Source organism: Hippocampus zosterae, chromosome 1 (genome assembly GCF_025434085.1).
Source record: "Hippocampus zosterae strain Florida chromosome 1, ASM2543408v3, whole genome shotgun sequence".
NCBI classification, from domain to species: domain Eukaryota; kingdom Metazoa; phylum Chordata; class Actinopteri; order Syngnathiformes; family Syngnathidae; genus Hippocampus; species Hippocampus zosterae.
The window spans coordinates 15,724,018-15,751,294 of NC_067451.1; the positions used below are offsets into that span (position 1 = coordinate 15,724,018).

Here is a 27,277-nt window from a genome sequence, read left to right on the forward strand (position 1 = left end):
CCGTTGTTGTTATAGTTTTCGTTGAAGAAGTCAGTGCTGCTGATTCGGATGTTTCTGAGCAGTTTGCTTTGACATAACTCAGGGAAGCTGAAATCCATTTGCGGGGGAAAAAAAATTGAACAAATACGCGCTACAACCATTGCGTCCAAAAGAAACACTACAAAACCAACGTTGGAAGTTCATTAATAATTTCATGGAACAAATATGACTGAAATTTCTGTCAGTGCTTCAGGGTCATGCCTGTCCTCCGGTGATGTAACATTTCAACAGCAACCAATTCCCCTCAGACATTGTGTGGAAATGACGAGACAAGTTAAAAGTATGTGCTTTGATGGTTGCTTATAATTCAATCGTGCAGAAAAGACAAACAAATTGTGTCACTGACTGAGTGGAAATTAGCTGCGCGTTATGTTGACTGAATCCAATGAACACAAAAAAAGCAAGGACAGAGCGATAATTGCTCTTTCTGTTCCAACGTGAGTACCGAAGGTTAGTGGCACATGGCTGAAAACATTCACCAGTATTTCATTTCATAATCTGCCGTTGTGTGGTGAGCCATCCAGGATGTACCTTGCATCTTGCCCAAAGTCAGCTGGGTCAAAAACACACAAGACATCTGGTGCGTTTCTTCCCATCAGTCGTCAGTGATGGACTGAGAAGGTCCATCGTTGCTCACCCAGTTGGTGACGATTCCGGTGACGGACGAATACTCGCTTGCGTCAGCAACATGATATTAGAGGCGGTATGTATGTTTTATTTTTGGAATTTACTATTAACATTAAAAGACGAGTCGTGTTTTATAATGATGACAGTTGACTCTGGAACAAATCTTTCCGTTATTTCCGTTATTGTGCTTTTAGGCTTGGAGGTTCCAGTTGTGCACCGACAAGCCACTGTTTTAACATTAATGCTGTTTGAACAAGGTCAAGGCGCCTTGTTATAACAGAGATCACGATGAGGCATAACACCATTTTGTTGGGTTTCTCGTGTGTGGTGAGGGTTGGGGTGGGGAGGCATCCAAATTAGCAAGAGATTCCACACCATTAGATGGGCTGACATTGCACAAACTCAAGGCATTAATCATGAGGCTAACATGTTTGATTCATCAGCCCCTGTTGATGTTGCCGAAGAGCAAACATCTGAATGGATGGACATGAGAGAGCTTCGCGGAAAGCAAGTTGAGAATGCTTTCCAAACTTTTTTGTTTGTTTCATTCAAGTTTTTGTTGTCACTCCTTTAACAGTCTGCTCACGGGCGAAAGAAGTGAAAAGAGAATGTCTCCAGCCTAGGCCTTCCCTTATTTCTTTTTGCTTTTCTTTTTTTTTCTCTTAGCTGAGCAGGCTGTTACATAAGCCAATCTCAGTACCGTTAAGAGATGTCCTTTGTAACCTCTGTGCACTGGAACACGCATACACGCGCGCGCACACACACACACACACACACACACACACACACACACACAATTCTCCTCGCAACAATCCTCGCTAAATTATTGTGTGTGCTAGTATATAACACAACGCTTCTTTCTAACTATGTATTTTATATTTCGTACAGAGCAGTGATTCCACCGCTAAAACTAACAAGTCTTACAGTGGTGCCTTGAGATATGACTTTAATTACCGGTAGTTCCTCGAGCAGGCTAATACTTCAAAACACACGCACACACACGCACACGCGTGCACTCATTTTTCTTTGGAAACAGAGTATCACCGTGGCAGCAGCGTGTAACAAAACGAAAAGCTATCAAAACGTTTTCGTTTTAAAACACATTTAGATTAAATATGCAAACTTTGATGACAATCGGATAAATTCTGTGGGAGGAGTTAGTTCATGTCGGGGGGCCGAATCCCAAAATGGCGGACTTGCTTTGAGGTTTAGTATATGGTTCCAAAAGATTTTTTTGTAGGTCTCCCAATTTTCACAGACCGAGTTGAAACGTACAATTAGAAAAGTGTTGTTAAAAATTTGTATGGGGGGCATCATTGAGCTATTTATTTCTCGAAAATATTGATATTTATGTCAGGTCTGATGTGTGTTCAAGATCTCATGAGTATTTGCCCAGGTTAGCCCCTCAAATTGAACATTATTTTTCTCTGCAAATTGTGCATTCTCACTTCCTTGGTAGTGAGTGCATGGCTACCGAAAGACTTTTTTTTTTGCAGCTGAGGGTGACTCCCAAACTTCATAGCCATGGGTCAAGAATACCGGCGGGACAGGTCTTCATTAATCCTCTCTAGGAGGCTCTACAGACCCATTTTTTATACTGCTGTACGACAACTTTAGAATCTCAACAAAACAAAAAAATCGCCAGGCCAGATGTGTGAGTTTGGTGAGTTTTTGTTTATGTTTAGGTTCCCAAAAATGTAAAAAAAAATTGACTTGGAATTAGGCAGCGTCAATAGTTTCCCATTTATACATTATTCATACGTACATTCCGTATGGGATGTACAACCCTTTGTCTTCCCCTTTGTGCAGAAGAAGGAACTCGGAAGGAGCGAGCCAGAACAGGGCGCTCGCCCTCTCTGTCCTCTGCATTTTCGTCTGTCAGTAGGTCTTGTGCAGACTTGCCCTCCTTTTGAGCCAATCACGCGGCCGCCGGCGCGCGGCAGCCCACCAATGAGCAGGCAGGCCCGGCGGGGGCTCGATGCGCAGTAGGCGGTGACTTCGTATGATGTAATCGAGGCTGGATTTACAGGATGGTCGCGAGGAGTGAACCCAAATCGCCCCGAGCAGCTTAATCGCTAAAGAAGGTAGACCCTGCTGCAACACTTCCATGGAAATGACATGCACGATTTTGCACAGTTGATCTTCTGAACCTAACTTCGGGGAGAGAGAAAAAAATGAAGGCAAATACAGCATCAGTGTACACAAAAAACACACACACAAATGTCAAATCTAGCAGTATGTTATCAGTGCCCGAAGATAAAGACGTGTCTGGACTCCAGTAACCTTTTGTGGGCGGGGAGATGTGGGGGAAGAAGTCGATGCGTTTCCAGTGTGCTCAAATGCATCCGTACATTGGGGCCGAGTTGAGTTGAAAGGGCTCGACGGGTATGTCGCGCCTGTGTCATACATGGAAATATCTCAGCATCACACTTTGACACCGAGCGGCTAAGGAGCGCTGCCAAACGTAACGGATCCGCAGATTTGTTTGGAAACTTAGTTTCCTTTCAAAATCAATGTATTCTTGTGACATTGAAACCCCAAATTCTAATTGTTTCGAGAAGAGCATAAAAACAACAACAAAAAACAACTTCGCATTTCACGTTGGGCACTCTCAAATCATCTTTAAATAGCCTTTCAATGTCATCTTTTTTATTTTTTAATTTTTTCTTTGAAGGAGGTTCATGGGGTCCTCGGATAAGTATGCCCCACCTGTGTAGCACAGTAAAATCTCAGCATCTCTTTCACACCCAGATGTCAAACCGTGCTTTCAAGGCCATGTCATTCTTCAACATAGAAATCTTCATGGACTCAGCAGGCATGTCTCGCCTATACATGTATATTACTAGGCATGTTCGATCGCACTTTTTTCAGACCGACACAGAGTACCAATTCCGCTACTCCTTTTGATATATAACATTTAATTTAAAACAACGACAAAAAAGTGTGAACCGACCTTTCCCGGAAGCAGAAGATGATTCGCCGATGTCTCAAACTGCTGCAGTATCGCGCCAAATCCTGCTCTGGAGTATGGAGTACACATAAATACATCAGCTTCTCAGCATGTCAAACTCCAAACAACAAACAAATCAATACGTCTTTAAATGTCTGTCATAGGGCATTTTTAATATTAAAAGAGGTTCTTGAGGCCTGAGGGTTCTCTCTGGGGGTCTGAGAAATATCTCAGCGTCATATATTCACAGCAGGGCATTAAACAGACCTGCCGAACTCAGAAATGTTGCTTTATATGTCCTTCATAAGATATTTTCTAACATGAACAAAACCAGATGTTACGTCTATGTCATTCTTAACACAAAAGAAGATTGACAGGTATGTCCCACCTGCGTTATACTCAGCATGTCAAATTGTGATGGCAAACTGATCAATTTCTCTTCAAAATCATTTTCTACATTTGAAAAGTTGAAGAGCTGGCAATCTATGTGATGAATTTCATCATTGTGGCCGAACCCCTTCCTGGCTCAGCTGCTCATCAGGCAAGAGTGTCTTATTTGCAACATCTCACATGATGCAACCTCCAGCCTGGATGTAGCCATCCTTTTTATTTATTTAATTTTTTTAAATAACAAGAATGTACATTTCCCATTTTGTGCAACCCGTTCTGCTGCTTTTTGATTGTCAGTGGGCGTACATGTAATTATTGAAGCGGGATTAGTAAACACTGAAGGATTTAGTGATTTGAAGTGAATTTCAGACACACGGAGGGAAGAAGGGGAGTTGGTGTAAAATATGTCATTGGCTCCCTCTAGTGGAAAAAAATGAAACATTTTGTTGCGGTTTTACATTTCCCTATTTTAATACTAAAGTAGCCTTTGTTGATTGGAGGGATTATTCTATTACAAGGAACGCAAGTATTTAATAGACTAGTTGTAATCAACTGCTTTTTATTTCTATTTTTCTTTTTATTCAACGGGATATACGGTATTTTTGTCAACACCAAACTCAGGCTAGAATCACCATTTTTCTTTTTCAATTAATGATATAAAAACAGGAATAAATAATCCCCAAAAAACAATGCTTGTAAGCCATAAATACATGATCAAGACATGTCAACACTCTCCGGTTCTCATTATTTCTGTTTGTAGTAATCTATTAATACCATTTACAGCTGTCCCCACTCATTCAGGTCCAAAAATTTTGCATCATCTTAAATGTGGATCTTAATCTGTTGTAGTTATTTTTAACTGATTGTTTGTCAGAGTATATTAATAGTTTTCTAATGTTCATTTCCACTTTCCCTTTTTCATAGGCCTTATGGGTGTGCTGGAGCTGACTGGTACACACACATTGAAGACTACGGATAGTTTAGCACCCAACATGCACGTTTATGGAATGTAGAAGGAAGCCAGAGAGTGCTCGGAGAAAGTCCACATAGGCACGGGCGGACACGCAACGTGTGAAATTCGAACTGTGAGGTGGTTGTGCTAACCACTAGGTGACCATGATGCCACTTCAAATCATGAATACAGTATTTTCACTTTTTTTGTTTGTTCTTGTAGTTTGAAAGTTTTGTGACCCAACCCGGTAAACAAAACATAAATATAAAAGTATGATTTACAATCATGCTTTATTCTTCCTTTCTTATAAAATAATCAAATAAAAGTGTCTCGCAATCCACTGCTTTTTACCCCATTCAACTCAACTACGCCATCTTTACATCTCTTAAATATCTTTTTTCTTTTTTATTAAGTTTGTGATTCCAAACCCAAAATCCATTGATTGTCAACACAAAGAAAAATCTATTATAGCACCAGTACAATAAAACTGTACTTTTGCTCGCTCAAATACTGTTCTGAAACCAGAGTCGGTGGGGGGGTAAAGGGATGCTAATAAGTACGTGAAGCACCGACCATACAAAGCAACTTTCCATACATACACAATAGGTCAAATATATTAAGGAATATTAAATAAAGCACGGCAAAATGAGGTGTCAACAGATGCAAAGAACACGGCCGCGCGTGTCCGCTCCTGAAAAGTCCCAAAAATGTGATTCAGCGAGGGAACGTCGGGGGGGGTCTGTGTTGTTGCACCATTGAGGTCCATCGATCACAAAGAAGATGCAGAAGAAGAGGGTGGAGTCAAGGTGTTGGGGAAAACGGAGGAGGTGGTGGTTGGGGGGGAGGGGTCCAATGTTTGACTACAGTGCGGCGGTCTTCGTCTCTGCGGACCACCCACTTCTCTTAAAACGCCTCGGATCAAGTCAAGTTAGGAACCTGAAAAGTGAGTGCTCGGACGGAGATGTTTGAGTTTTGTCAGATGCGGGGCTACCGATCTCGCGGTTTCTCCTCCTCATCCTCTTCATCGTCATCGGCATCTTGTAGGATGTGAATTGAGGAGCCCAGCAGTCTCTGGAGCTCTGGAACGCACCGCACCAAATCCACCAGCCCCTCATCCTTGTCGTCTTCCCCCTCCTCATCCTCGTGCTTCTCCTCCTCCTCATCCTCGTCTTTGTCCTTGTTGGAGGAATCCAGAGGCAAGCCCACCTGACTGACTAAAATCTGCCGGCCGAGCTCAGCGCGAGGCAGGCTGGCCACCTCCAAGTGAGGGTGGCGGGTGCGAAAAATCCGTGCAGAAATCTTCAGGCGCTTCAGCACGTCCGACAGCAGGAACCAGTTGCAAAAGCTGCAAGGAAGACAGACGGAAAGTTTGGAAAAGGGGAGAGCTGATGCAGGAATGACTTTTTTTTTTAAGTGAAAATATTTTTCTTCTCCTACACAGTGAACATATATGGGCTACTCATCCCTGTTCACGTTCCGGGTTTTTGTGATTTAGTTTTCATTTGGAGATAAATCATTTCAAAACATCTTCCACCGCTGATGTGACCAACAACCTGTACAGCGTGAGAGAGTAACACCATATTCAACCCATCCGCTTCCCATTCACACATGACACTTTGTAATGTACATGAGAAAAGGGAATGGTTAACTGCACCCAAATTGGACATTTTCACGTCAGCGTGGACTCACTTGTGTCGTCAACTATTTCGACATGAATGGGATTGTGCGTTGAGTTCTTTTGAGGGCTATCACTTTACTTTGTGACAATGTGTCATTTTTCCAGTGTCTCATTGAAAATATGAATAAAAGATTTACAAATCTGTATGGTGGCAAGGGTTTGCTGACTCCCATTTAACAAGAAAGACGCTGTGTTAACTCACCCCTGCGTGACAGACACCTGTACGTGGTAGCAGGGCAAAAGGGGCTCAGAGGAGAACTCGAACACCAGGCTATCTTTGTTGGATTCCCCGTCGGCATTTACGCTCTCGCCCTCCGCACACTCCTGGCCCTTCTCTGACAACAGGAAATCCCAGCAGGGCTCCTTGTCTGTCTCTGCGTGGGAGAGAAATGGCGATAAAAAATAAATATAAAGGCTGAGGCTCGAGTTGCAATTCATATACCGTGTATGTGTGTGTGTGTGTGTGTGTGTGTGCATACACACACACACACACACACACACACACACACACACACACACACACACACACACACACACACACACACACAAACTGCATAATGTTACAATGGCGCTGGTGAATTTGAATGTTGGTCCTGGTGGTACTTAAAGAGCTAAGTGTTTAATTTGGGAGGTACTTGGTGGGGGAAAAAACACTCTTCAAGAATGGAAACAGAAAATTCTGGTTTATTTCCCAGTGCTTTTGTTACACTAAAACAATCAAATTGTTTCAGAATTCCCCCCACTTAATTGGTATACATATTCATTCATAACCTAGCCCCTCCATACCTATCTGACCTCATCCATATTCCTACGCCTGTCCGCTCTGTTCGTTCCTCCTCCTCTGTCCTCCTCTCTGTCCCCCCCTGCTCGCCTCGTCACCATGGGAAATAGAGCCTTCAGTCGCTCTGCTCCCCAGCTTTGGAACTCACTCCCAGCTGACCTTCGTAATTCAGACTCACTAACACATTTCAAATCCAGCCTCAAAACACATCTGTTTCGACAAGCCTATTCACTCAGACCATAAAGCCATTATTTAATTTATGTATTTATTTTTGTTGTATTTTTTTCTTATCTTATTTGATGTTGTTTTTAACATTGTACTCGTGATTTTAACTGCTTGTTGTAAGGTGTCCTTGAGTTTCTAGAAAGGCGCCTACAAATAAAATGTATTATTATTATTATTATTATTATTATTATACTCCTACTGCAGCAGGCTTCAACTCGTCTTCCTCTCCCCCTGAGAACGACGGTCGGTGCCTCTCGTCCAATTTTTTCTAACCGCCAAGCAGGAGGGATTTCCTGTTTTCCAACATTGGTACTGAACTTACCAAACAAGGAGCTGCTGTAGAAGTCCCAGTGCAAGGTGGGATCCTGCTCACCGCGGCCCTCCAGGTCGATGAAATACTCTGCAAGAACAAATGGTGGGAACAGTGTTGTCATGCCAACTGAAACCTGCCTGCAGCCAAGTGCTAACATGAGTGAGGTGGTATCTTAAGTCCTGACAAATGTGATGAATTGTAAAATCGACTGCGGCCAGAGCAGAGATTCGAACGCCCAAACCTCGAGACTGTGAGGCAACCATGGAGATTCATTTACATTTAGCGACTCCTATGACACACGGATTCATTAAAAAATATTTTAAAAATCACATTTTGCAGATGTCTACTCATACTTGTAGTTGTTGATGTGGTACAAAAGCCATGCATACATCATTCCCGCAGGATAATCAACATCTCATGTTACACATTTATTTATGTCGATTGGCTTTTTGTTCTATTTTTGATGGGTGGTGCACAACGATATTTTTCTAATGCAAAATATTTGCTTGGCGCAATAAAAGTTAGGCAACGCTGCTTTCTCGAACCCACTACAGAGCCCAGCATAGACTGCCGATCGCAAATGAGGCAATCAATAAATTGATCATCAGCAATTTAGACACTTCATGATTGGAAGTCATAAAAGCACGTCTGAAAGGAATAATTGTCTTGTAAATTATGATGAGACGCAGCAGAACATAAATCAATATTTTAGTGGGTTTAAAAAAAACGTTTACGTGTAATGAAGTGACACCAATATCTGATTTTTCAGCTCACATATTATTGACCACCTTTTTAACAGCCTCCCATGAGCTTCTGCTCCTCATGGTTGAATTCAAGCACCCTCAAAAAAGCTTAAACGTTACCAAAGTCAAGTCGAAGTCTGGTGGCGCTCACCCGTGAGGAAGGTCTTCATGGTGGTGCTGTGTGCCAGTTTGACCGGCGTGTGTCCCGAGTAGGTGGCCAGAGTCGGGTCTGCGCCGTGGTTCAGGAGCAGCCAAACGATGGGAAGATTGTCGCTCGCCACCGCATCATGAAGTGGTCTTTGGGGGACAAAAACAACCAAATGAATACAATATTTTTAAAAATCCATCCGGAACCTTCCATTACGGAAGCGGGTGTTGCTGGAGCCTCTTCCAATGTTATACAAAATTTTAAAATTGATTTTATTTGTGGGCGGCCCGGTGGTTAGCCCGTCGGCTTCACAGTGCAGAGGTGCCGGGTTCGATTCCAGCTGCGGCCTTCCTGTGTGGAGTTTGTATGTTCTCCTCGTGCCTGTGTGGGTTTTCTCCAGGTACTCTGGTTTCCTCCCACATTCTAAAACCATGCAAGGCAGGCCGATTGGACGCTCTAAAATTGTCCCTAGGTGTGAGTGTGGGCGTGGGTGGTTGTTCGTCTCTGTGTGCCCTGCGATTGGCTGGCAACTGATTCAGGGTGTCCCCCGCCTACTGCCCGAAGACTGCTGGGATAGGCTCCAGCACCCCCGGCGACCCTAGTTAGGATCAAGTGGTTCGGAAAATGGATGGATGGATTTTATTTGTCTGATGATATACAGTAACGGAACATCTTCGCGCTGGGGGGGGGGGGTGATAAGATGTAAAAAACAGCACACCAAATTGCACTTGAAGAAAATCTGCAAAGGTGAACTGCAATATTGCGAGGGACCGCTGTACACCGCACACTCGCCTGAGCCTGTCTAAAGTCTCCGTGTACTACATCGCTACACATCGACAAAATCCACTAAAAACTTCAGAGTTGCATAAACTAATCTAAATATGTCTACATACCAGTGCATTGGCAATGAAAAGGTGAACTTGTTCACTACAATGGTTGATTGAGTGATATGTTACTTTTTATAGCACAGAGGCTAAAACCCTCTTCTTGATGAGCCTTTATAACAGTGAACAGTAATGGTGTGCCAACGACGAACTGCGATATAGCAAGTGAAAACTGTCCATCTTCGTTTCTTTTGCCATGTACAGAAGCCTTACCGTGTTCCATCTTGAGCGCTGCAGTTAACATCGGCACCATGTTTCAGTAACATCTGGACAATCTGAGTCCAGCCACGAGAGGACGCCTCGTGGAGGGCCGTGTAGCCCGCGTTGTCTCGCCGATTCACCTCCCTGATGTCCTTTTCTAGACAGTACTGCACCACTTCCTGATAAAACAACCCCGCCCCAAAAGGTCAAATTACTGTTGGATTTAATAGTAAATTTCATGTGATTTTTACCTGATAGCCCAAACGGGCAGCACGTTGCAGCAACGTTTCCCCGGCATTTTTATTGACAATCAGCCGCCGCACTTCTGGAGGGATCGGACGTTTGGGAGGAGATTCTGGGCTGCCGTTTTTTCCTGACAAGTTCTTTTTGCCGGGCGAAGATGACGGCACGTTTTTGAAGAGGGGCGCAGGGGTGCTGTTCTTTGTGGTTGAGTCCTCATCCAGAGCTGCGGGGATGGCGCGTTTGCCCAAGCTGCTGCGCTTTGTCTTCGTCTAAAACACAAGAGAATAGAGCGAGCGATGACTCAAGTCAAATGGAACGCATTGTGATCTCGGTCAATAGGTAATCCGAACAAAGGACCAGAAGGATTAAAAAAAAAAAAAAAAGACAAACGTTACGCCACAGGGGGGCACTGTTGGCTTATATACTGTATTCGTCAAACAGCTGCATTTAAACATTAGAGAACCTGAAACATGACTTGAAATGTAACCTATCAACTAATAGTTGTAACGTAAGCTGATTTGCATAGAATAAACACACGAGAGTCATAATCATATTTTTATCATCAAGTACATTAAAACGAGTTAAATGTCTCCGGCAGTCAGAGTCTCTCTACAAAAGAAACAAAATGATTATACATATTGTACTGAACAACTTGGAGAGAGAACCATGTACAATACCATTGCATTGGTGAATTAGAAAAGAGACCTATTTATTGTGTTTTATTGTCACAATGGGTCAGGTTCTTTTTTTCATGACTGATTTAAACTACGCCTTGGCTCAGACACCGGGTTGGACGATAATGCCTAAAAATGAAATTTATTAAAAATAAAAAGTCAAACTTTAGAGTAGTGTGGTTTTACTGCAACATGACAGAGAGCACTGAGAGCTCCTGGAAGAGTGGCAGCAGAAATAAGTGCAAGAAGAAGAGGCAGAGATCATCTCCCCAAAAGCTCCAGTGATAGGTTGTTACCACAGAGCACAAGAGAATACATTTCTGTCTATACCTTGGAACTATGATGTTGCTGATCCATGTGCGTTATACGAGCAGTTGTTTGAAGGTCTTAAGAATAACTATCATCACAAATGTGAGGCAAATGTGCTAACAACTGCTGTAGTGAGATGCTGTTTTTGTTAGTTTAAAGGCAGTAAAAGGCAACTTCAGTGGCAGTTGACTTCAGCGGTCTCGTGGTAAAGAGAAGCAGTAGAGCTCACCTTTTGCTCCTCAATGTCACACAAGTGTTTGCTTTTGAACTTCCTCTTCCCAGAAGGCTTGTCGTTGGACTCGAGCGAAATGTCGCTAGCTTGGTAGCGGACCGAGCCCGAACGTGTCAAGGAGGTTCTCCGTAATGGTGGTTCTGGACTGGAAGCGGCAGAACTTGGACACCGAGTCTTCTGGGAATCTGCAACAATCGGGTGGCATTTTGTTACCATAGCCACAATCTTGCTGCTGTAGACTGTAAATTTCCCCAGTGTGGGACAAATAAATTATATCTTAATCTTAAAACACCCCTTTTTAGGAGAATTTTTTTCCAAGGCTCAGTTTATAATTCTAACGCCAATCTAGATGCTGTGGGAATGAAAAAGTTGCCTATCACACCTTTACCCTCTGGAAAAAAAAAACCTCAGTGATACAATAACCAAATTATAAATTTGACAAAAGGTTGTAATATAAAAGAGGATGTTGAGTTTTTTTAGGGGAAAATTTTGCAATCTTACATTTTTACAAGAATAAAGACATATTTTATCAAAATAAAAATTCTGAATCTTACAAACACTTGTTTGGATTGGTTAGATTTTGTTACCGTTTAAAATAGAGGATCACAAATTTTGGGGTCTGGGGACACACCTTCAGTTATTGAATTTTTTTTCCAAGGACCCCCTCAAAATCCTAATGCCATTTAAACATAGCAACCATTTGTACCCCTCAATGCAAAGGGAATTAAAAAGTTGACAGGAACGAATGTGACTAAATTTTAACAAACCATATATGAGAGCACTTTTCTCCATATCTCAGCAATACGAAATTATTTCACGTTTCGCGCCAGACTGAAAAACAGATAATGACGCGCTACCAGTTGCCCCTGTGAAGTTTCATTTGTAGTTGAAGCATAACACGATGTCGCTGAGCAAATTTGCTCATGCAAATGACGAGTGCATTACAGTTCACTAGTGGACTTTCAAACAACATCCGTAAACAGCATAGCGGAGGGTCATGGCGAGCCGCAGAGTTTGATCAGCCATGTGGCACCACAAATATTTTTGCACTTAAATTTGCATTGGTAGAGACCTCGCATCCATCGTGTGGTCGGCAACCACGTCAGCTCGGGTGTTCCTCGTGTCCTGGTTTGCCTGCTTCGGCACGCCAGCTAAGCTTACCAAGGGCCCACAGCTCACATCAGAGCTCTGGATGGCCGTCGCTGAGAGTCTGGGGTGAAGATTCACCACACTACAGCGTACCACCCCGAAAGGCAACGGGCCCTGACTGATAGTTCCTTGTTCTATGAAAGCCTATTGAACATCGCATGTGTGTGTGTGTGTGTTTAAAAGACTTAAGTCCTCTATAACAAATAAATTAATTAGAAGAGCTATGCATCAATTGATAGTTTACACCTTTTTTTTGTTTCAACCTGAGTTAGTATTGGATCAAGTTGAATGCAAAAGGAGCACTGTAAATATTGTCCAATGTTTGTAGTCAAAATGTCATAGATTGGGAAATGTATCCGTTGGATTAAAATAGAGCTGATATTTTAGAAAGAAAAAAAATGAATTAATGAATCTCTTCTTTTACTGTTCTCAGTTGTTGTGTGAATTGGCCTTGAAAAAAACCCCAAATATTTAAGTTTCTCTGACCAATAAGAATTGAATTAAGGCCCTCTGATATTGCAAGGTACGAAAAACTGCAATAAGCTTTTTAGTCTCGTGACAATTTGAGAAGTAAATTGCCTACTTTTCTTTTTCCCCACCTTAAGGATACATTAGAAAATATGAATGCATTCTGGATATGCTGAATCACCTGTCCAAAAAAACCAAACAAACAAAAAAAATGTTGATTTACAGTGGTCCCTTGTTTATCGCAGGAGTTACGTTCCAATAATAAACTGTAATCCGCAAAGCAGGAAAGTTTTTTTTTTTTACAATTCTGTTTTAAGGCTGGAAACCTCAACGTTAACATTTTCTCACGTTTCTGTAAAAAGCAGCATGCAGAATTACACAGTAGAAAATACATAAAGTCAATTAAAAATGTGTAAAAAAAAAAATAAGTAAACTGTTAAAAACAGCATGCAAAACTGCACTTGCAAAAAAGTCTGCGAAATAATGAACCCACAAAAGGTAAACCACAATGTAGTGGGGAACCACTGTATTTCATTCCCTGACTCGGATATAATTAATAAGGAATCAGATCAATAAGCAGTACTAACTGTGAGATTGGAATCGCTGAATTCTAATCATTTCCCATTTCCGGTGCACTTATTTGTTAAATTAATTTAGTTTTTGTTTTTTATTCTCTGGGAATTAAAATGCATTGATACATTTGTATGTATTCATTATTAAAATATCGTATTCGATAATTTATTCATTTAACTATAAATGTAACTATTTTACATTGAGATCTTTACTGAATTAGTCAATAATTATCCATTATTTTGTGAACCACTTAACCTATAAGATTCATTCATTCATTCATTCATCTTCCGAGCCGCTTGATCCTCACTAGGGTCGCGGGGGGTGCTGGAGCCTATCCCAGCTGTCTTCGGGCAGTAGGCGGGGGACACCCTGAATCTCACACTCACACCTAGGGACAATTTAGAGTGTTCAATCAGCCTGCCACGCATGTTTTTGGAATGTGGGAGGAAACCGGAGCACCCGGAGAAAACCCACGCCGGCCCGGGGAGAACATGCAAACTCCACACAGGGAGGCCGAAGCTGGAATCGAACCCGGTACCTCTGCACTGTGAAGCCGACGTGCTAACCACTGGACTACCGGGCCGCCTCCTATAAAATTACATTACTTTAAAAGAATACAATTTTCCATGCTTTTAAACACTTGAGTTAATTAAATGTTACTCTTCCACAGCATTAATTGAAAACACGAATTAAAAATAATTGATTATGTTCATAACAATGATTGTGCACAATTGAATTTACATTTTTGATTCTATTACTTATTGTTAAATTGTTATCTAAATATTTTTCTCACGCCCACGAAACCCCTTTTTTCTTCTTTTTTTTAAAAGGTCACCTAATCTAGGATAGCCCGTGAGCTACATCTCGGGAAGTTGTTAGTGGTCAGCAGTCACTTGCAGTTAGTGGGGAGAGAAGATTCAGATGATTGAGATGCTGCAATGCAACGATGACATTGACAAAGAAAAGGAAGCTGGAGGGGCATTATTTTTAAAATGGTGCACGCAAGCTACAATGGGATGTTCCTGCACTTTACATGCTAGGCGTGGGTACCTGCCTTCCCGTGTAAGGCCTCCCCACTAGGTACACAGCGATTTCCTTTTTTTCTCGCTCTACTTGTCTGGTTTATTTTTCCAGTTTCGTTCATGTTACTGTAGGTTGAGTTGCGTATGCGTGTGCCTGCGTGTGTGCGCGCGTGGGCTGGTCGATTGCATGAGGCTGGCTGCTTGAAAAGTAGATCTTGCATCAAAAAGGTTTGCGTTTAAAATTGGACAGAAAGCAAAATTCAAGGTTGATTTTACAAACGAGTTGAATGACCCTGTGGATTGATGAGTTGGCTGGTAAAAACATGCTCCTACCAAAGTAAACAATGAACATACCCGCTGTGATTCCGCTGTCTGACTCATCAAGGTGCTCTCCTTCTTCTAGTTTGTCCTTCTCAGTGATGTACTCCCCCGTCTGGTACTTTCTATTACGGCAGTGTCTCCTCCTTTTATGTGCCGGGGCATCGTCCTCCACGTCGCCCGCCTTGCCCTTGTCCCGGATGTCCCGCTCTGACAATCGGTTCGAGCGTGGCCTCCCTCTCGGACGGCGGGCCGGCATACGCGGAGGAGAGGGGGAAGGGGCCCTTTGAAGGGGTGGTGGTGGTGGTGGTGGCGGCGGTGGCGGAGGCGGGGAAGGCGTCGCAAAGCCCCAGAGGTCCAACCTGGCCTCGTCGGCACGTCGCCGTCCTCTCCTCAACCTCGGGAAGGAGGCATCTCTAATGGCGGCCTCCTTAGTGGCTGCAGCGGACTTCAAGGCACGAGACTCTTCACCCTCAGGGCTGCTGTCACCATCTGTAACTGATTCAATCACATTTGAACGTTACTCTCCCACCAGGTCCCTTGTGTACAGGTGCAGGTGACGCATAGGAAGCATCCACATTTTCAGTTTATCAACCTGAAGAGTAAGAGTAGACATCTCAATAAGATGCTATACAGACAAAAGCGCAATAGACGCAGACATTTTAAGGAACATAGACGGTACCAGTTTTGTCAAGTGATTTATCGTCTTTCCGAGTCTGCTCTTTACTCTGCGAGGAAAGTCTTTGCTCCAATTCTGATGGTTTTTGTTTCATCTGCTGAAGGAACCAGAGGATGGGATGAATGTTATTGTGGAACCAGATGACAACTTCATCAATTCAAGCACAAACATAGACTACCCACGAAAGGTTTGGGCTTTTGGCTTTCGGGTAAAATTTCAGGATGAACCTAGAATGCACAATTACCATTACAGGTGAACTTCATTTGACTTGGAACTTTTGAATGCCCTTTCCCCAACTGTCGAACGTCTCAGTTCTTTTTTGCACAAGAGGCAAAATTCCAAAGATGTTCACTTTTATACCTTTCTGTTTCTCTTCCAATGTCTCTATTGCTACCTGCTGATGACTTTTGGACAATCTAAATTTAGTGACTACTTCCAGCTGCGAAAATCCAGTTTGAAGGCTCATTGCACCCAAATGTGAATTCTGGGCTGAAACAGAAAATGTTTATAAGATTAATTGATTTACATATGACCAGCATCTCACAATCATTTAAAGATCTTTTCATTTCCAGTCACGATGTGAAACAATATGTAAATCTCGGGACAACAAAAATCTGCGTCATTTGAAAATTCGAATGAATATCAAACTGAAATGTAAAAGAAAATAATCTGAAGCTCTCCCTTTTAGTAAGTTAATGTCATGTTCAAATGTAAAATAATTTGATGTAGATTGATTTAATTTCTTTTTTTCACACAAATGTTTTTTTACCCTGTAAAAAGATACATCTTTTATAATGCTGACAGTTCAAGCTTGATTATCAACACTTCCACTCTCATAATATTAAGGTAGTAAAATATAGCAAACAAGGATGTATAGTGGACGCCGCAAGTTGCGGGGATAGGCACACCCAAACAGCGAAAATCAAACTCAAGCAGTTTTTCAAAAAAATTATGATTAACCCCCAGTCCCCAAAATAAAATAAATATGTAAAATATTGGGGGAAAAAATTGCAAATAGATGTGTCTGCGGGTGCCGAACCGCAAGTATGCAGGGGGTCTACTTTTCATAATTTTTATAACAGGCGCCATGCATAGAAAAAAAAAATTAAGTCAATAATTAACCAAGACTAAGTTGTTAAAATGCACAATATGTAACAAACACATCCTAGTTAGGAGGGTATTTGAAGCTGATAAAATTCATGGAATGAGTGTGGGAAGCGATGAAAAATATGAGCCATGACAGCAGGTCACAGTAACATCACAAAGGACCTGGCAAACTGTGAACCTAGAAAATATGAACACTGACAAACCTACATCCAAATTGGCAGAATCATAGAAAAATACATTCTAAATATGAATATTTGGTTGTGAAAAAAATGGCCTTACTCATTTTAAAGCTTTTGAAGGGGGTTTGCCAACTACAAATTTGAGGAACGTTGACCGACTCTTATAGAGAGTGTACTTGATCCTTCCAGACATTTCAATGTAGGACACCTATTCTACATCATCATTCGTGGTGGATAAGATGAAAAACGCAAACGCAGTGAAACACAAAAAACAGCGCTTCTGTCGTCACTCAAAACACGACGACTGTTGAGAGGCATTCAGTGGCGGTTACAACACAGACCAGCCAGCTCGCTGGTTCAGTCCTGGCGATGGGCTCGCTTGCACGGCCGCAGGAAAGGCCGTCCTTGGCGGCCAGACAGCCTTCTCTCCCCAGGCCAATGGCCGACTTCTGCGCCCACCTCCGCTTATCGTGCTAACAGGCTGCGACGCGGTCCCAGCGTTTCGAACTGGCCAGCAGAGTGCCTGCTTTAAAGGTTTTTGCTAATGTCACCAAAACATCCTCTTCCAGGAGTGTTGTTTCGGTGACAAATGATTTTCAGACCAAAACGCAATTTTGGCCCAAAAAAGTCGGGACCAAATTTTTGGTGCATCCCTATTCACTATCAATTGTTAGGTGTCATCTTGGTCTCATGATGTCAAAGACTTGAAACACCAATTCTAATTGAACCAGGAAATGTATTTCTCGATTCATTAAAAGTACACCTGTTGTGTTTTTTTTTTGGCCATCCAACTTCTTTTAAAAGGGCAGCAAATTATGCAAATCATACTGAAACGTTGAAGAATTGGATAAAGATTATGGGTGCATTTTAGATTCAGAATGAAAGTTCGCCCGAAAGCCAAACATTAGCTCCTTTTGTGAGTAGTGTAGTATAATGTGAACAAACCAAACATTAAGATACTTTACCTTCTTTTGGGAAGCAGGTGTGATGTCTTTTTCTTTCTCTCGCACCGTCTTCTTTGCAGACTCCTTTGAGGGTTTCTTAGGACTAACTTTCTTCTGCTTAACAGCTTTGGTTAGCGACTCCACTTTGGTTCCATTTGTTTTTTTCTCGTCTCCTGTAACTGGGGACCGGCCCGACAGAATGGAGGCGACTAAACCTCCACGATTTTCATCTGGGGGATCGTCGGACTCTTTGCCGTCTTTCTTCAGCACCTCCCCCTCCAGCACCTGGGCCAATTTACTCTCCAGCCTGTTACCATTGGTTGATGCGTTGCTTCTGAGGCTATGAGACTGTCCAAAGGGCTTAGAAAACCCGTGCCTGTGTTCTCCCTGATGGCTGCGAATCTCTGCATTATTCTCAGAGGTCTCTGTTGGTTTCAACCTTTCCTGCCTCTTTCTGGATGGAGGCCACTTTTCCGGGGACCAGTATGCTGGGGATTCATATGGAGAGACTTGTTTGGGTGGGGTGTCTTTGAGAAGAGTCAGAACATTGTCCTTTCTTGACACAGCGTTCGTGTCACTTGCCTCTGCAGTTGTTTCAAAGTCTTGCTGCTTCACAATGGACGCGAGGTTAGAGAGCGGAGACGGTTTCTCCCACGTTTCTTCCGCAGGAATGGATGGACTCTGAAACCTGGAACTTTCAACATTTCCTTTGGGTGAGGAAACTTGTGAATTTTTTCTTTGAGCTGAGGATGCTTGGTGTGGAGGATGTGAGGACTGTTGCCAAGCCGAGTAAGGACCCACTCTTTTGCCAGGCCTCGGATGCGCATTGGTGGCGCTTGACAGGGCCGTCATGAGGGCCCCTTTATCAGGACAGTTCTTGGTGATGGCTGTGCTTGTGTTTTTAACTTGCTTGTCAACCTGGGCGTGCTTCAGCGAGGGGAGCCTCTTTCCTCTCGAGGTCACTTGTTCTCCTTGGTCAATTATCGAAATAAACTCCTGCTTAGCAAAACTTTGGAACTCGTCTGCAAAAGTCCCTTTTCCGTTTTTGCCTCGAAGCGTAGAGGCCAGTATGGGACTAGCTACACCTACGTATGTTCCAGGGATATTTTTAGTGGACTCTTGCGAGGATCCCTTGCTCCATGCTGGCTTAAGCTCAGAGACCTGGCGATTCTGTGGCCGGATCGATTGCTTTTGATGAGATCCATTTCTGTGTGTATTGGGCAAAATGGGGTATTGCCCAGCTGCGCCATACGTTGTAGAATGAGTCCTCTTTGTGTTTGGAAAGTCCATTTTATTTGACTTGCTCTTTTGAGGCTCCTTTGTTGAATGTGGAGGGTCATTTGTGCATTTTGGACGTTTTGATTTAGCTGACAAATCCAGGGGTACGTCCCTTTGCTCCAGCGAGCAGGCCACTCTTTGCTCTTCTGTTTTCAGAACGCCTGTGGCGATCTTGTCCAAGCTAAGGCTCTTTTCCACGTGGTTCAGAAGTCTACTCTGAGAGGCGATGGTGGCTAGTGCAGAGCCGCAACAAATGGCAGCAGTGGGCGACAATGTGTAGTGGGTAGGTGCCGTGGAGTTCAGCGACGGGTGCTGCAGTGGGAGAGCGATCGCCGGCGAAGTCACCACCGAGGCCGGGGACTTATGATCCCCGACAGATTTGGCATTCTTGCTGGACGAATGATTCGCTTTAAGTTTCGAGGCTTTTTTCTCGGAAGTGGTAATCCGGTTCATGGAGAAGGGATAGTGATAGGTCCGCATGAGGGGCGTCCCTGCTACACCTGAGGTTTGAGGTTGAATGTCTTTTGGAAACTGGCTGGCAGTTGCTTCTCTGAGAGCGGCGATCTGCCCCAATGCTGGTGGGAGAGTTATTTTACAAAGGGGGGAGGAGAAATCGGCGGAAGGCAGGAAGGCAACTGGCTGGGCTGGTTTGAACAAGGAACACTGGAAACCAGGTGGAGCAGATGGTGTTTGCGTATGTGATTTCTTGCTGTGACAGGGATTGGCCGAGTCCTCCCGGCTGACTTTTATGCCACTCGACCGCTGAAGAGCGGGGAAGGCCCCTGCGCCGTCGGCCTTGATTTTAGCGGCCTCTACCACTCTTTTGTCTGTCCCCTTCTCAGCGCTGGCGGGGGCTGAGCTTGACATTGGTTCATTGTTGAGCTGCCGGGGTGGAGAAGGCTCCGGGCTGTGGTTGTAATTACTGGTGTCCGGGCAGGCTCTCGCCGTCTTGCAGTCTGATGTCGGAGTGGTCTTGTTTTGCTGACCGAGGGTAACATCGCCTCGAAACTCAAGGGGCAGCGTTTGGGGAGGATTTCCCACCATGCTCATGGACGCTTTATTTGGAGCACTGATCTCTCTGCTCACCGTGCCGCCATCCCCTACATTCATTAGTGAAGAATCCACCTAGGTAATAAAGAATAGAGTTCAAGAAACCATTTTAATAAACTTCTTCCATTCAGTAATCCAACTGTAATAAAAACAACGATTACCTGCATAGGTGTTTCTTTAACACAACATGCCTCAAAGGGGAGCTGAGTCAATCTGATGAGTTTTTTCTTGAAATACAGTGATAGGCTGCAAAGACAAAACCAGCTAATGACCATATATACTTTGGACAATGTTTGATTCAGAATGAGAAAACCTCCGAGATTAAATTGAGTCTGAAGCCAAAAATGACACAATCTCCGGACAGCAAGGAAATCTCTCGATGTAGAAAAGAGAAAACTACTCTCTCTGTTATCCACATTTTGTTGGTGTCGTTGCACACAAAAAGGGAATTCCTGTGGTGTTCCATCCTTGTATAAATTAAAATTACATGTTTAAAGGTCCGGTTTCAAAAGTTTGTTGTTTACATATCATGGTGGGGTCTTACTGAAACCATCTAGACTGATAAAAGACGAGAAAGTCTCTTTTTTTTCTCCTCATACTAACAGACAAATTGACTCAACACAATGATTCAGAATTAGGGCAGGGCTGCATGTAATTGATTGCTCGCTTTAAAAACAAGCGGTTGGGTTTTTTTTTCCCAGGTATGTTTCTGCTCCCTATTAAATGGTGACTAGCAGGTAGCCTCAAGGTTCTCTGAACTGATGAAGCCTTGCATGTAAACTGAACAGATTTGCGCAAATTGTCATGATGTTAAGCAGGATTGCAAATTGCAAGCAAGCACGTTAAAACACTGATTTACAACTGGGGTCCCGCGACACAATATAAGAAGTTGTGGGAGATCACCTGATGTACAGGTGTGTTATTTATTTACTACAAATAATATTTGGTCAACGGTCTACATCAGCAACAGAACAATTAAATAAAATGATTTTGCGTATAAAGTTTGGAGGCGGTCACCTCAGGCTAATATTGAGCCACTCCCGGCTCAAGGTCTTTACAGCGTTGTACTAGCTGGATATCATTTTTAACTTCCAATTGCAGTCTTACATCGCAGTGATGAAGTGGTGATGTACCGAAAACAGATGGAAGTCTCCCCTAAAACTGTGAAAGAAGAGACACAATTTTGTCATATGATCCTATGGATTTTCATAGAGGTAAATCTTGTTTCTTTTGCAAACAAGCACATCTTGATTTCTCAGGGAATTAAATGAGCGCTATGCCTTGTTTGGGGATTTTTCCAGAGATGTCTAGAAAAACAGGCAAATACATTTCAAGGTGAGGTGGCGATGAGTTCTTTCATAAAAGCAATACATTGAAGAAGAACAAAATATTCATGTGCAAACAAGCACACAACACCACTGAAAGTGTTTGTTTGAGCCATGTTAATGACCAGAATGTTACAACCTCTACCTCAATCTGAGCCAGGAAAACCCCTGAATTCTCTTACACTTGAGGGCTCAAGGTACATAACTAAACCCATGTATCCACTTTTTGTGACATTTTTCTTTAGTGGTGTGTTGGAAGATTTAGTCGAATGTAAGATGTGTGCCCTGACTCAATAAAGGTTGGAAAACACTGCATTGGAAGACACGTAAAAAAAGAGCACCAAAAGTAAGCAAACAGCAAGTACAGAAAAATGGGCGTTTGAATTATAAGACACCATCTTCAACGGACGGTGCATTCGTGGCTTAGTTGTCCTCTCTCTATGTGGGCCAACACATGCACACACTGAGCGGTGCAGTTTTTTGCGAATGCAGCGCGCAGCCTACTTTCGGCTTTCACTGTCCAGCCCGGAAGGACGAGAGCGCAGTCAAGTGCAGTCGGAACATCGTAAAGCTGCGAACATCAGTCACAAGTCTGATGAGGAGGACAGCAACGACACGGGGGTGGTGGCAGCAAAGGGAGTCCGTAGCCGCCCCCCACCCCCCCGCCAGCACACACACACACACACTTCAACCAAAACAGCTCATCTCGATGCCACCTAACAAAAACAAAAACTCCTCAATAGCACAAACGTTTGTCTGTAAAGAATCAATATCAAAGCCAGGAGGGATAAAGGATCAAGTCAGAAACGGGGGGTGGACGACACAAGTTAATGCGCAAGCAAGCTTGTGTTCCGGAGCGGTCACCGCTGTCACGGAGGAAGGAGAAGAGAAGACGGACCCGACAACTCCGCGGCCGGGCATTGGCGACCGCGACCCAGGCTCCCTCACCGGCTCGCACGATGAGCCGGGCTGCTCTTATTTATCCTCAGTCGACCTAGCACGGAGCGTCGGGAGCAGCGGCGGGTGTCCCGTCCTCTCTCGCCACTTGCGAGGCTTCCGAACGAGGACCCCGACCCCCACCGCAACCGCCACCCCAACACACACACACACACACACACAACCCCCTCCACCTTATTTTCCCCTCTCTCCTTCCGAGTCGCCACATAAAAGATGTCCAATGACACGAGCAGCCCGCTCACCCGGGTGGTGCATGAACGTCGCACGGTGGACGGCTCCGTTCCGCGGCTGCCTCTCGGCCTCTGGCGGTCCGCGGCTCTTCAGTAACCTCGACGGTTTTCGGTTTTCAAAGTCCGGGGAGGGGGGTGGTGAGGGAGGGAGAAGGGGAGGGGGGGTCGTCAAGACTGTCCGTTCCGTATCTCTAGTCTGATGGGAGCGAGAAAGCGAGCGAGAGGGGAGGACGCTTATGGGAAATGTAGTGCTCCACTATCCACGCCCAGGATTAGACGCTGCGGAAGCAGGCGAGGATGAGGACTACAGAGACCACCGTGCATCGCGGCGCCACAGCCGCTTCAGGAGGCACGAGGGGGGATCGCGTCCACACCATAACGTGGGGTTGGTGGTGCAACTTATCTCGGAAAAAAGCTCCTTTTTGTGAGCAGGTCACCAAGTCATAAACTGTCACTTTAAAGTTACGCGTTTTGACAGGAAGCCAAAGGAGAAATGTTGTAAATCGAGCAAATAAAGTGTGGCAGTGCGTTCGGCTCATTGGTGAAGATGAGGAAACAAGTGTGTTGAGAGGAAGGAAAAGAGCACATGCGCGTTTTCATGGAGATGTTCCAATCTCATGACACGTAATTGTGATTCAATATCACTGCAGTAAATTCACTGAAATCCATCTGGATTCACCTGTTGTTGTGTTTATTTAGAGCTTTACTACTATTTAATTTTTTTGTGTGGACCCAAATCTGAAATGTGGTACCACAAAAATTATACCATGCAGCCTGATGATGTGATTTGCACAACTGCCTTAAAATTCTCAGCTTCTGGGTTTGAATCCAACCTTCCTGTGTGTAGTTTACATCAGGACCGCAGTGTAGAAGATGGATGAATGGATTAAAAAAAACACAATACTATGTTTTCAATGAATAACAAAATAATTCAGCACGCATGCGCGAGTTTGACAATGAATACTAAAACTGATCCACTATTTGGGACCTGTTTTGGTACTGGACCCCAAAGTCTTGAAGGCCCTGATTTAAAGAAGACACTTCATATACAAGCATCCATCAATTTTCTACATCGTGTTGCCAACCACAAGCAACTTAAAATGTTTGCTTAGGAAAAGGAGAGTTTGTTAGGCATGTCAAAATCTAGATAGGATTTTATTTTAGTCTGTAAATTTGTTGTTTTGAATAAAAATTCAAAGGACAATTTGAATATAATACTATTATCGCATATGGTCTGACTGACCCATCGATATGGACCTTTGACTCTTAAAAAAATTATTTGTGGCTTTTAAGATTTGTATTTTGAGTACCCCTAAATTGGAAGCATGTCTCAGTATGTGCAGCACCAATTCTACACAAGTGCTAACCACATCCATCCATCCATCCATTTTTTAACCGCTTTATCCTCACTAGGATCGCAGGGCATGCTGGAGCCTACCCCAGTCTTTGGGCAGTCAGTGGGGGACACCCTGAACCGGTTGCCAGACAATCGCAGGGCACACACAGACGAAGAACCATCCATGCACGCACTCACACCTAGGGACAATCCATTGCAGGGGTGCCCAAACTTTTTGCACCGAAGATCGACTTTTCGATCAACCAACCTCCCGGGATCGCCCCTTACCGCGCATGCGCTGGCACACGCGCACACACACACACACACACACACACACACACACGCGTGCGCGCGTGCACGCACGCCATGATGACACGGAAACAAGCGATGCACTTTTGCAGCCTGTTGACTATTGTAGCTTACACGTACGTCCCTGGGCCCTCTACATTCCTATTCTTTGCCCGTGTCCTAGGTGAATTATACACGAAGCAAACTCTGGATGACAATAAAAGATATAATGCAACAGCTCTGATCACAAGCTGCAATTGCAGACTGCTGAGGTGTGTCTTAACCTCCATGACAGAGGCTCCGTCGAACCCCTGAGACCGATTCACCGAACCCTTAGGGTTTGATCGAACCCAGGTTAAGAACCACTGCTGTAGCCTATCCCAGCTGATTTCGAGCAGTAGGCAGGGTACACCCTGAACTTTTTTGTCAGCCGGCCAATCACAGGGTACACATAGACACACCACATTTCACACTCACACCTAAGGACGAGTTAAGAGAATCAATCAATACCGTGCATGATTTTGCAATATGGGAGGAAACCGGGGTACCATGTTCTACACCTGTGTAGGTTACACAGGTGGAGAACATGCAAACTCCACCCAGGAAGGCTGGAGCCTGGAATCGAAACCTGGACATCTGCACTGTGAGGCAGATGGGCTCAGCAGTCGACCATCATTCCCATCAAATCTATCTTGATCTAAATCAAGATAGATTTTTATATGTCACAAAGCCTGGTGGACGACTGGTTAGCGTGTCAGTCTCACAGTGAGCGGTGCGGTGTTTGAAACCATTTGAATATTCTCCCCGTGCTTGCATGCGTTTTCTGATTGAACACTCTAAATTGTCTCTAGGTGTGAGCGCGGATGGTTGTTCGTCTCTGTGTGCCCTGCGATTGGCTGGCAACCAGTTCAGGGTGTACCCGACCTAATGCCCGAAGACTGGTTTAGGCTTCAGCACACCCCGGGACCCTTGTGAGGACAAGCAGATCATCTATAATTCTTTATTTTTCAAGGGTAATTTTGTTAGATGAGTTTGAAATGACATTGACTTGTTTTGGTGTAAAGGTTTGTGGTATATTTTAATGTCCAAAAACTAAAATTTGGAGGGAAGGCCTCACTTTCTCATGTTTTGTTTTTATTATTCACTTTATGTGAGGATTGTAAAATTTGATTTTTCATCAGCGTCTCTTTACAAAATTCTAATTGTTTTCTTTTTAAAATTCAGATTTACACAAGGTATTAAACATAGATAAATGATTCTAATTATTTTACCTCAGAAACGCATGGCAGACATGCTACCCTGCAAGGTTAAAAGTGAAAAATATCATCTTTAAAAGGGCACACTTTTCGATCCGACTCATTTGCTTGTGTGCGTGTGGCTTGTGATAGCAAGTCTGCAACAAACAAGAGGAAAGAACAGTTGCCCTTGCAGATTGCGTGTCTCTCATAAAAACATAATAAAGACAATAATTAGTACTACTATGACCATCTCCGTCCAGAATCACATTTTGCCTTGGTGTTTAAGCAGCCCTCGCTGAAACTAGGACACTTCTCTCATTAAACCAAAGGCCTGGATCAACTTCTTCAAGGCATTTCCTATATTTCTCAACACTTAGAGGGTAGCTAGACAAATACACACACAGGGAAGCTTGTTTTGTGTTTGCATCCAGCCTGGCGTTGAGGCGGTGCAGTTGGTGTCGGGTGAGGGGCAATGCTCAAGCCAGCGGTCCGAGCTGAAACTATTTGGCTGCGTGGATCATCGGCATGTGGGAGCCTCTCCGACATGCCCTTCGTCATTCGCCCAGTAATGGCTGCGCACAGTCGGCCAGCCACACCGCTGACAGATTGCCCAATGGGGACATGGCAACCGCAGCTTTTATGATAAAAAACTAAAGAGGAAGGTACATTTATTAACAAAAAGGGAGGCGACTGGGAAAGAAAAACGGAGCACGGTGGAAGCGTCGGGAGTGCCACACTCACACAAACACATCACGGACCGAGAGCTTCGCCGCCACCGACCAGGGCAAGCGGTAGCACTCTTCCCGGCAGTGAGCGCCCACTCCGGGTCTTGGGAGACCTGTGACTCGGCAATGGATGAGGACGTCGGAAGTGCAAAAATAGTGCATTTCAGCGTATATGTTTATCGCTAAGGGCCTATGTGTGTGTTTTCGGGACAAGACACTCGCCTTCAAACTACCCCCCCCCCCCCGCTTCCTTTCTCGTTAGACTATTTTAGGCCGCCATGGCTTCACCAAACGAGGGTGTCCCGTATAAGTTCACCTGGAGGGGGGCAACTGGGTATCCATTTTGGCTCAAGTCATTAAATACATCAGGAAGCAAGCCTTGATGTGCTCGTTCGCCGGGGTTAATAATGCATCGCTCGTTCACATGATGTCAAAAAAGCTGGGCACCTGAATACATGACTTCTCGTGTAGTTTGAGGAACCCCCCTAATCGAAACACGTACCTCCCAACACGTTTGCCTTTGCAGACACACGCCGTGTCATCCCAACTTGCTCTTGTGTGTGAGCCCTCTACACACAATGCCGCGGGATAGCAGCGAGACGTCGCCGGGGAGAGGGTAAAACGAGGGGACGACAACAATGAAAACACAATCAGGTCAAAGTTTGTCAGAGTTTGGACTCGTCGCCGATCTCCTTGTGCAATGTGCGCCCCCCACCCCTACCCGTAACGCCTTTGTTATTAGTAATCGCACGCTATTGCGCCGTCTTCTTACCTTGGCGCTCCGAGCTGTGTGCAGCCGCAAAGCCTGCGTGTGCACACGGCGCAACAAGCGAGCCGTCGTCTGCGGAGAGAGAGGGGAGGGGGGCTTCTGAGCTGGGTTGTTTCTCCGCTAAAAATTAATAGAGGTGGTGCTTCCCCCCAAAATGTTGTTTTGTTGTTGTTGTTGCTTGTCCTCGCGATCTCCGCTTATTGCCCGAGCTTTGGGTCTGCAGCAGCTGGAGATGAAAATCGCGCACCCTGGG

At 44.2% G+C, this 27,277-nt stretch overlaps 1 protein-coding gene and 1 long non-coding RNA gene across 5 annotated transcripts; one reads left to right on the top strand and one right to left on the bottom strand.

Moving 5' to 3' along the window:
* The first annotated feature begins 318 nt into the window (after positions 1–318).
* On the top strand, positions 319–5,098 carry LOC127604282 (uncharacterized). The gene is made up of 4 exons (XR_007963225.1): positions 319–476; positions 564–742; positions 2,163–2,329; positions 4,931–5,098. It is a non-coding gene; the product is annotated as an uncharacterized LOC127604282 (long non-coding RNA).
* A 131-nt stretch (positions 5,099–5,229) lies between these two features.
* On the bottom strand, positions 5,230–27,260 carry bcorl1 (BCL6 corepressor-like 1). 4 transcript variants are annotated; one of them, XM_052070848.1, is made up of 14 exons: positions 27,028–27,260; positions 26,758–26,824; positions 21,174–21,317; positions 20,318–20,402; positions 17,850–20,231; positions 15,602–15,695; positions 14,956–15,417; positions 11,387–11,574; positions 10,183–10,443; positions 9,944–10,110; positions 8,850–8,995; positions 7,965–8,042; positions 6,839–7,010; positions 5,230–6,303 (listed from the first exon to the last, which is right to left on the bottom strand). In XM_052070848.1, the coding sequence occupies exons 4-14, from the start codon at positions 20,321–20,323 to the stop codon at positions 5,946–5,948; spliced, it is 4,314 nt and encodes a 1,437-aa protein (XP_051926808.1). In that variant the 5' UTR covers positions 20,324–20,402; positions 21,174–21,317; positions 26,758–26,824; positions 27,028–27,260; the 3' UTR covers positions 5,230–5,945. The 4 variants fall into 4 exon arrangements, with proteins under 4 accessions (XP_051926808.1, XP_051926799.1, XP_051926817.1 ...); XM_052070839.1 differs by lacking the exon at positions 26,758–26,824; XM_052070857.1 differs by lacking the exons at positions 26,758–26,824; positions 27,028–27,260 and adding an exon at positions 22,681–23,474 and having other exon boundaries at positions 15,602–15,692.
* Between the last annotated feature and the right edge of the window lie 17 nt (positions 27,261–27,277).

Bases quoted from the DNA above. Each gene is read 5' to 3' on its own strand.
- bcorl1 (XM_052070839.1), bottom strand. The intron at 11,575-14,955 runs GTATGTTCATTG...CGATTGTTGCAG, and splicing joins AGACAGCGGAATCACAGCGG to ATTCCCAGAAGACTCGGTGT. The intron at 8,996-9,943 runs GTAAGGCTTCTG...TGTCCCCCAAAG, and splicing joins AGCGCTCAAGATGGAACACG to ACCACTTCATGATGCGGTGG.